This window comes from Schistocerca piceifrons, chromosome 2, assembly GCF_021461385.2.
Source record: "Schistocerca piceifrons isolate TAMUIC-IGC-003096 chromosome 2, iqSchPice1.1, whole genome shotgun sequence".
Taxonomy (NCBI): Eukaryota; Metazoa; Arthropoda; class Insecta; order Orthoptera; family Acrididae; genus Schistocerca; species Schistocerca piceifrons.
In genome coordinates, this window is record NC_060139.1 from 837258538 (window position 1) to 837267764 (window position 9227).

The 9227-nt window shown below is 49.4% G+C and overlaps 1 protein-coding gene across 1 annotated transcript; it reads left to right on the forward strand.

Moving 5' to 3' along the window:
- The first annotated feature begins 1007 nt into the window (after positions 1–1007).
- LOC124775911 (Holliday junction resolvase MOC1, chloroplastic-like) lies at positions 1008–2757 on the forward strand. The gene is made up of 3 exons (XM_047250754.1): positions 1008–1407; positions 1772–2169; positions 2371–2757. The coding sequence occupies exons 1-3, from the start codon at positions 1008–1010 to the stop codon at positions 2755–2757; spliced, it is 1185 nt and encodes a 394-aa protein (XP_047106710.1).
- Positions 2758–9227: the final 6470 nt, after the last annotated feature.

A 9227-nucleotide genomic window follows, 5' to 3' on the forward strand; every position in this document is an offset into this window, starting at 1 on the left:
TAAGAATGTCACATTCTTAAAGAATTACATAATGTTTATGTTGCAGTCACAGATATATATGTTTAATGTATGAGTAGTTCCGGTCTTCCTAGATCATCTTAAGTTTTATGCAGCTGCGCATCAAATCGTCGTGTCTGAGTCGGAACTACGTACCGGAATACTGTGACGGTCCGATAGAGAGATGATGGGATGCTGACGCTACTACATACATAAGCCAGGGAGCTCGAGACAACGTGTACTGTTACAATATGGAACTGAGACTGGAAAGTAAAAGAGTTAAAATGTTTAAATTATCGATACATTTGCAGAATTCTCCAGCGACGAGTATGAGTAACGAGTGAAATTTCATTGGTGGTGAAAAGGATATTTAAGGATTCTTTGAAAAGGAAGGTAATGTGTCGAAGGATGATGTGCGGGCATAATTAGAAGAGCTATTAGAAGGAGTGCAAAGTGTTTTGGGGCGCGGGCGCCGCTATTGAGCGACGCAGGGCGCATTGGGCACGAGCCGCGGGGGCGGGGCAGGCGCGCGCACGCGCAGAGCTAGCCGGCCGCGGCGGCCGCACGGTGCTGCCGCCTGGCGGCGCCCGGGGCGCGGCCGGGACCGCAGCCGCAGCGCCGGCAGCAGCAGCAGCAGCAGCAGCAGCAGCGCGCCAGCCCGCGCCGGCCGGACCTTCGCCGTAGCCGCGTCCCAGTCGCGCAGTGTGCCAAGATGGCGGACCGGGTGCGCAAGAAGGCAGGCCGCGCCGCCTGCTAGGAGTGCGACGGCGATGGCGCAGTGGCAGTAGCGGCCGCCGCTCCCTCCTCGAACGAGAGGCGCTCGCGCGTCCGCGTGTGCTTCTTCCGGTGTGCTCGTGTGCGTACTCGCGTTCGTCGTCCGGCGGTCCGGCCGGAGCGCCCAGGGAGGAAGAAGTGTAGCAGCAGCAGCAGCAGCAGAGAGAGAGAGAGAGGGGACAAGTGCGAGAGTGTGCGTGTGAGCGATAGCCTTAGATGCCCTCGGCAGGGCCAGCATGGTAACGGGCTGCCTGTGCGAATCGCGGCGGCCGGTTCCAGAGCTCGGGTCAGTGGCGGCTCGTACTGCGGGAGCGAGGGGCAGGCTGAGGGCGGCGCTGGTCGTGCTGGCCGTGGCCGTGGCCGTGCTCGTGGCCGGCCGCCTCCCTCGCCCTCGCTGCAGGCGGCGCTCGGCCGCCCCGGCGCCCGCCGCCCCCCACAGCCAGCAGCGTCAGCAGCTCAGCGCCCAGCAGCAGCGGCCGCGTCAGCAGCGCGCGGCGGGCCGCCCGTGCTCCGTCGCCGCCGCCGCCGCCGGCTCCCGCTCGCAGCCGCCGGCGCCCCGCGAACGCGACCGCGGCCGGCACAGCAACTCGGGCGGTGGCAGGATCGGCTCCCTGCAACCGAAATGCACCTCACAAGGCGGCGCCGACAACTCTTAGCTCTTCTTTCTGTCGAAGCTGTCAACACTCTCCACCATCAGCAGCACCGCTACTACTACAACAACCACAACTACGACAACGACGAGAGGCACGGAGGCGACAGCGACTGGAACGACGACAGCAGCGTCGCGGACGAGCGGCAGGGGAGCAGCGGACACCACCCCGGCGCGCTGTTGACAACCACGCCACGTCGTGAAGTCGTCGTCAGACAATGCCCCTGGCCTGTACGGCGCCACCTATTCTCCCAGCGACGAAGACGACAAACGGAACAAGAGCGACATCGAGAGCGATCGAGCAGCAGCAGCAGCGGCGCCGGAGCCACGTCAGAAACTCGGCAGCAGCAGCAGCAGCAGCAGCGGCGGAAGCAGCGACATCGGTCTCGGGAGAGCAAGCCGCGGCCCAGGGCGGTCCCAGTTCGAGCACCGTCGCCGCCATCCTCCTGTTCGTCCTGATACTGCCGGCGGCACCCGACCCGGCGGCGGCGGCGGCGGCGGCGACGGGCGCGCACCACAACGCGACGACGCCGCTCTCGCTCCTGAACCCCTGGTTGTCAGCCTGTGATATCGCGGACCCGGCCACCGCGCCGGACCTCAGGGGCAGCTGCAGTGCGCGGGACGCGATGCCCTCTCTCTCGGATAATAATCACTACAGTAATAATTACGATAGCGGAGTTAATAAGCAGCGTAACAATAATAGTAGTAGTAATTACGGTAGGGACACGGAGGCGGCGGCGGCGGCGGCGGCGGTGGAGGCCGAGATGACGACGGGTCGGCTCAACGGGCAGGTGTCGGAGGGCCCGGGGCCGCCGTGCGGGGGCGGGGGCGGAGCAGACCGAGAGTGCCTTTGCGGGGGCGTGCGGCTGGACGAGGCGGCGGCAGCGGCGGCGTGCGCGGCGGCCCCCGGCCGGCGGGAGGCGGCGCTGCGGCGGCTGCGGCTGCGCCAGTGCTGCGGCCGCGCGCCGCTCGACGCGCTCAAGCCCGAGGCGCGCGCCGCCGCGCTGCGCGGCCCGGCCGCCGCCTGCCGCGCGCACCTGCGCGCCCTCGCGCGCCTCGACGCGCTCGCCGCCACGCTCGCCTGCAAGTTCGACGAGCTGCTGCGCCGCTACGACTGCGCGCAGGACTACTCCGTCAGCTTCGGCTGCGCCCACTGCCAGGTAGGCCGCAGCGTCGCCCGCGTCCCACGACGCGCCGCGCCGCGCCGCGCCGCACACGCGCCATCGATCCGCCGCGCCGCGCCGCGACGCTACTCCACGTGGCGCCCGGCGAGCGTCGTGACAGGCCGTGCGACGCCCCCTCCGGCGAACACCCCCTACAATCTGCCAATCCACTGAAGCCTGTGTGTACGCGAGGCTTTCGTAATTTTCCCATTTCACATTTTCGACGCTACTGCCGAGAAACAATAGGGAGGACATTCCGCCATAGGGTTTATTTGAGTCGATGGGTACATAAACTGTTTACCGAGCGAGGTGGCGCAGTCGTTACCACACTGGACTCGCATTCGGGAGGACGACGGATCAATCCCGCGTCCGGCCATCCTGATTTAGGTTTTCCGTGATTTCCCTAAAATGCCGGGATGGTTCCAATCACAGGGCACGGCCGACTTCCTTCCCCATCCTTCCCTAATCCGAGACCGATGACCTCACTGTTTGCTCTCTTCTCCCAAATCAATCCAAATCCAAAATCCATAAACTGTTTAGTGACTATACCGGTACCCCACAAATATTTCTCGGTCGTGGGATGTGTCAGAGCAAGTTGGGAGTACCAGCCGACTCTTTTACCACAAATGCCTCGATTATTTCATTTACATAGCCCGCAGTTTGCTAAATTGGTCGCAGATGAAGGAATTGCATTGCAGAGAAAACAAGTAGGCCTTCATTTATTAATCCATCATTGCTTCAAACCAGTCTTGGTTGCAACTTTATTTTATTTCTTTTTTTTTTTTTCAACGACGCGTTTCGCCTTATTTAGGCATCTTCAGGATATCTTTTCTAGATGGACGCGAGAGGCACCAAGATCTGCATAACGCGTTCCCGTTCACAGGAGCGAGTAACTGTTACTGTTGGAAAATTATAAAAAAAAAACTAAAATTGCAACCAAGACTGTTTTTAACCAATACTGTTAAGCACTGGTTTCCTGTTATGTCACATATGGACTGGAAGAATTTCTATTAATGCATTTTTTTACGAGTTTCGATGTCAGCCGTCATCAGAACCCTCGTTCAGAAAAGAAACCAAAGGATCACAAAGTTACATGGTTGACTTGAAACGAACTTGAGCAGATGAGGAGCCTGATCAAGGTCGTTTCAACCAAGTATATTTGTGATCCTCTGGTTTTTATCCGAACCAGGGTTACGTAGACGGATGTCGCCGAAACGCTTAAAAAATGGATTAATAAACGAAGAAACACTGATTTCTGGTTCTCTCTGCATCACAATTCCTTCATCTGCAACTATTCAGCGAATTTCAGACTACGTAAATTATTCACCAAATTATTCACCACGGTCGCGTCCATTCTGGATACCTTAACGGTACACCTTTGTTGCCTTGATTGTCTTTAATATGGTTCAAATGGCTCTGAGCTCTATGGGACTTAACTTCTTAAGTCAAAAAAATTGTTCAAACGGCTCTGAGCACTATGGGACTTAACATTATGGTCATCAGTCCCGTAACTTAGAACTACTTAAACCTAACTAACCTAAGGACATCACACAAATCCATGCCCGAGGCAGGATTCGAACCTGCGACCGTAGCGTGTGTTTAATAGATATGTTACAGTTAATCGGTTTCGACTCTAATGACTCATCGCCGAAAGTAAAAATCCTATATTTTGTTACGAAAGCACCACGTCAAGTCGCCAACAAACAATAAATTTGGTCACTCACAATCGATTTCAAGTGACCACAATGACTCTCTGCTGATGGCTTCAGCTGTTGCTTTCGTATCAAAATATTGGATTTTGACTTTTGATGATGAGACGAACGCTATCAATGCATTTGTGGATAAAATAATGTAATCCAAATAGAACGCGTTCCCCAGTCTGACAATGTCAAATCTCGTTGGATAGTCAAACTTTGGTGATTTAGTGATGTGAAGTGTGAACCTGGAAACAGTAAATTTCGCGAGATCTACCCGGTCGGACACAGGAATTTTCCAGATTGCCTTTACCCTAGCCTTCTGCTCTCAGTGAAGCGAATATATGCCAGGAACGACGCGTTAAACCGTAGGCCCCTTTCCCCTATGGGTTTACTGTGGTAGGTTATGGACATGCAAGTTCACGAAGTGATGTGCATTTCAAAGAACTTACGAACAGGAGGCTGAACATCCGTCTTGAAGGACTCCCAGTCAATCAACCCTTAAGCAATTACTTTCATTGGGCAGGAGTAGCAGCCTCTTCTAGTACAAGGCTCAATGCAGTGTTGACTCCTGGCCTATTCTGACGCACCCATCGGCCAAGAAGTGTTTATGGCCTACTGATAATCCCTTCTTTTCAGTCGAAACAATTTGTGTGATCATCGACTGAAATAAAGTGTACAGTTTCTCTTTCAACTAACAGGCTGCGATGGGATCTCTAGGCAGTTATCACTATGCAAAGATGCTTTCATACAATGACGTAGCATTTTCATGGTGAGAAGACGTTTTTGTTGCGATCTTCACTCAGTCTGAAGACTAGTGTAATACAGCTGACTATGCTTGTCTATTCAGAACAAAACCCATCATCTGTACATAACTGCCGCAACCTACATCCACGTGTAACTGCGTGCCGCTGTCAGGCTTTGTTGTCTGTACAATGCTACAATCCTCCAGGCCCCCCTCCCGTTACACACGCATCCCTCCATGTTTAATTTGACTATTCCTTGTTGCCTTAGGATTCGTCCTATCAACCGATAGCCTTTTTTTTAGTCAAGTTCTGTCATATATAGCGATATGCTAAATGCTTGCGATACATCATACTGATATGCAGAAAAGTCTACAGAGAAGCGGAGATTTCTGCAAGGAATGGCAGTTTCAACGTTAATAAATGTAACGCAGAGCACGTGAAGATCTGTCACCGTTCCAGTACACTATTGCAATCGATCATAGTAACTACCCTAAAACACATAGGAGTAACCATTCGGAGAAACCTAACCTGATTGTAAGAAAAGCAGATGCCAGGCTGAGATTCTGTGGGTGGATTTTAAAGAAATATAATACATCCACGAAAGAAGTTGCTTACAAAACACTTGCTCGACCAATTCTTGAGTATTGCCCCCTAGTTAAAAAGACACACAGAAGATCTAATGAAGAACGATGTATTTTGTCACGGGATCGCTTAGTCGACGCGTGATCGTTACGGAGATGATCAAAAACTCCAGTGGCAGATGCTACAAAAGAGGCATTGTGCTTCACAGAGGGGATCACTGTTGTAGTTTCAAGATGTTGTGTTCCAAGAAGAGCCGCGAAACATATCACTTCCTCCAACACACGTCTCGCCAGTGACAGATACGAGAAAATCAGAGAAATTAGAGCTGACAGGGAGAATAAACGACAATTATTCTTCCCACACGCCATTCGTGAATCAACAGTGGAGGGATAAAATAGGGGGAGGGGGAGGGAGAAGTCAGCGGTGCCAAAGTACCGTCTTCTACACCCCGTAAGGTGGCTCATGGAGTGTAGGCGTTGATGTAAATGTAAACATACTGTAAAAGTGTTTATACGACGCACGGGAGATTTTCGCTTTTTAACTACCAGGATACATTAGTATATTTCGGTAGGCAATCCTGTGAATAGGAACTTCTTGTCCAGGACATTGTATTTTTGTGATGCAGATATGTAAAACTATGTATGCAGCCACTAAATTTAGGGTATGCAGGCGCGTAAATTCCACCTGTTCAACTGAGATTTCGACCGCGTCTTCCGACCATCCTTGCAATGAGTTAAGAGGCTGACGACATGGCACCGTATCGCCACATGCTACCTCTTCTTCTGCATCCACATCTACGTCTCTTGACTGCTCCCGAGGGTGACACACACCCGAAATGTCAGTTGTAGAAGTGAAATCTGGACGAGTACATTATTTAAGCCGTGAAAAGCTGTGAATGGACACTATGCACTCTACTTCCCTGCAGTTACTGTGTCACTCTGAAGCACTCGGGTATACGACCAGTATTTCAAATACAATTTAATTTGGTGCCAGGTCCGTTATGTGTAGGATATTGACCACGACATCTGATGATGATATTTAGTTCGTATACACGAGGTACAGCGATTATGACCGAGTTGTAACGACGTAGAGCAGAATGGAAGAATACTATGACTGTCGTACGTATTTTACTTACAACTGATAGGGTTGATAGAAGAGATAGAGAAGATCCAACGGAGAGCAGCGCGCTTCGTTACAGGATCATTTAGTAATCGCGAAAGCGTTACGGACATGATAGATAAACTTCAGTGGAAGACTCTGCAGGAGAGACGCTCAGTAGCTCGGTACAGGCTTTTGTTAAAGTTTCGAGAACATACCTTCACCGAAGAGTCAAGCAGTATATTGCTCCCTCCTACCTATATCTCGCGAAGAGACCATGAGGATAAAATCAGAGAGATTAGAGCCCACACAGAAGCATACCGACAATCTTTCTTTCCACAACAATACGAGACTGGAATAGAAGGGAGAACCGATAGAGGTACTCAAGGTACCCTCCGCCACACACCGTCAGGTGGCTTGCGGAATATGGATGTAGATGTAGATGTAGATAGCAACGGACATCGCTGTAGTCCCATTTCAGAAGTCACTTCTAATGAATTATATTCGATTCCAATAATAAAACAACGGTTAGCTGTGGAAGTTAATAACACTTAAGTTAGCTGATCACAAATGTAAAAATTGTCTAAATCACAGTAATTTAATAATAAGAAATTATCCTTTTTTCACTAATCAGATATGAGGTAGTAAACTTCTTCGTGTGCTTTTTCATACATACTTGTAACTGCATTTTTTTTATTTAACCCATTACCTGTTTAGTGTCCTCTGCATATCCTTCGATTTTAGGACACTTAGTATATACAAAATGACAAAAACAACATTGATCTGCGTTACACGAATCGAAGGATACTTCATAATGCTAGGAATCGAACCCTATGATGCTTGCTAGAAATATGTATTCTTAACAATAATTTTTCTCAATGGGGTAAACATACGAAAACAACCAAAAACAATCCAAGTTATCTCAAAGATGAAAGTGGGCCACTAATTCAGACTGGGAGCATTAAGGTGCAAAATACAGAAAAATTCGTTGGAAAATGTAATAAGACCCAGCGTGGTGATATCTGGTCCCACCAAAGTACAACAACTAGCAAACTCAGATGTTTTATGACGATCTGAAATTTCCAGTCATTATACTTCCCATTTCAGTTGACTTTACAGTCATGAAACATTGAAATTATTACACAAGAAAAAACATATCTGGCTGTGTACCACAATCCTTCAATTCTCTCGAACTGCGTTTCGGGTATTAATGAAATTTCGGTGTAATGCTAGAAAATGGCATGAAAGTATCGTTCTTCTGGCACCTGGCCTTCTTTATTAACTGATATTGCAATTTCAACTATTTTTGTCATTTCAAAGTACAATCACTTTATGGTATTGCATGGTATAGAAACAATATCACAGATACCGTCCTATTTTGAGAATTCAAAGAAAGAAACGACTGAAACCACAAAAAATGTGAATAAAATTTGTCAGTCATGGTATCTCGCAAACACAAATGCCAATGCCATCTGGAAAATCGGCTTGGAACCTTGAGCCCAGAACACGTGCATTTGAAGTTAAGGAATAAAGCCAAATTTCTGTTTCCTTGTGTGATAGTTATTTTTTCAGTTAAGTTGTGTAATAGTAACATATTTAGTTAAGTTTTAGCGGAAGATGCGTTTCCACTTAAGTCAGTCAGTGCTTAAACCTGTAGTTAGGCGTAACTGCGAAAATCAATCTTGTGACAGCTGCTTCCCACTGTTGCCGAAGCATTGCTGGACGACGTTATTGCAGGGACGCGGGTTCAGCGTACAGCTCTCTCGATCATTTGCGCCGGCTTTCGATACCGGAGACACTGTTTTTCCGTCTGGTAGTTCCGCACATATCATCACAAGGGGTCTCAATACCAATGCACCAGCAAAGATAAAGTCCTTGTTAGTACAGGGTACAGAACTAAGGTACTGCATCCGGCAGCCACACTCGTGACGCCTCATTCACTTAATCCTGTCGAAGCACGTCTATCTTCCTTTTTGTCTTCTTCTCTGTAACTTTGTAGAACAGGAGATAAAAGCACTTGAGAACATTTATCGGAAAGTTCAAACACGAGCCAGGTGTTAAAAGTAGCGCGTACACCGCTGGGCAGTGAAAGCCTGAGAAACATCCTCAGAGTAGTGGCAATACGAATTCTCCGCTACAGGGCGATTTTCTTCTCTTGGTAGCATGGCCAGAGACTAGCGTCGCGGAACGCGTAGCAAGGAACATCTTTGACTTTAGCAGGCCGTTGACACGTGCACTGACTCAGGAACGGATCGTGGATTCAGTTCTGGGTTGGGAGAGCGGCTGTCAGAGGGGTCATAGTTTGTTACTAGATTTCACCTATCCCCCATAAAATATAATTTGACGTCAGTTTCACTCTTAACATGTCACAGGCTCACGTGGTTTTTATAATAACAGCAATAAAATATATAAAATGTTTGACGAAAAACTGGTATTGATGTTCCACAATAATTTGCATGTAGTAAACCATTGCTAACCGTCTTTCGTCTTTCAGGGCCCGCCTTGACAACTGAAGACTAAACGG

Excerpts from the sequence above, each read along its gene's own strand:
- LOC124775911 (XM_047250754.1), top strand. The coding sequence starts at position 1,008 with ATGGTAACGGGCTGCCTGTGCGAATCGCGGCGGCCGGTTCCAGAGCTC. Across the intron at positions 1,408-1,771 it reads ACCGAAATGCACCTCACAAG|CAGCAGCAGCAGCGGCGGAA; the intron begins GCGGCGCCGACA and ends CGGCAGCAGCAG. Across the intron at positions 2,170-2,370 it reads AGGCGGCGGCGGCGGCGGCG|TGCTGCGGCCGCGCGCCGCT; the intron begins GCGGTGGAGGCC and ends CGGCTGCGCCAG.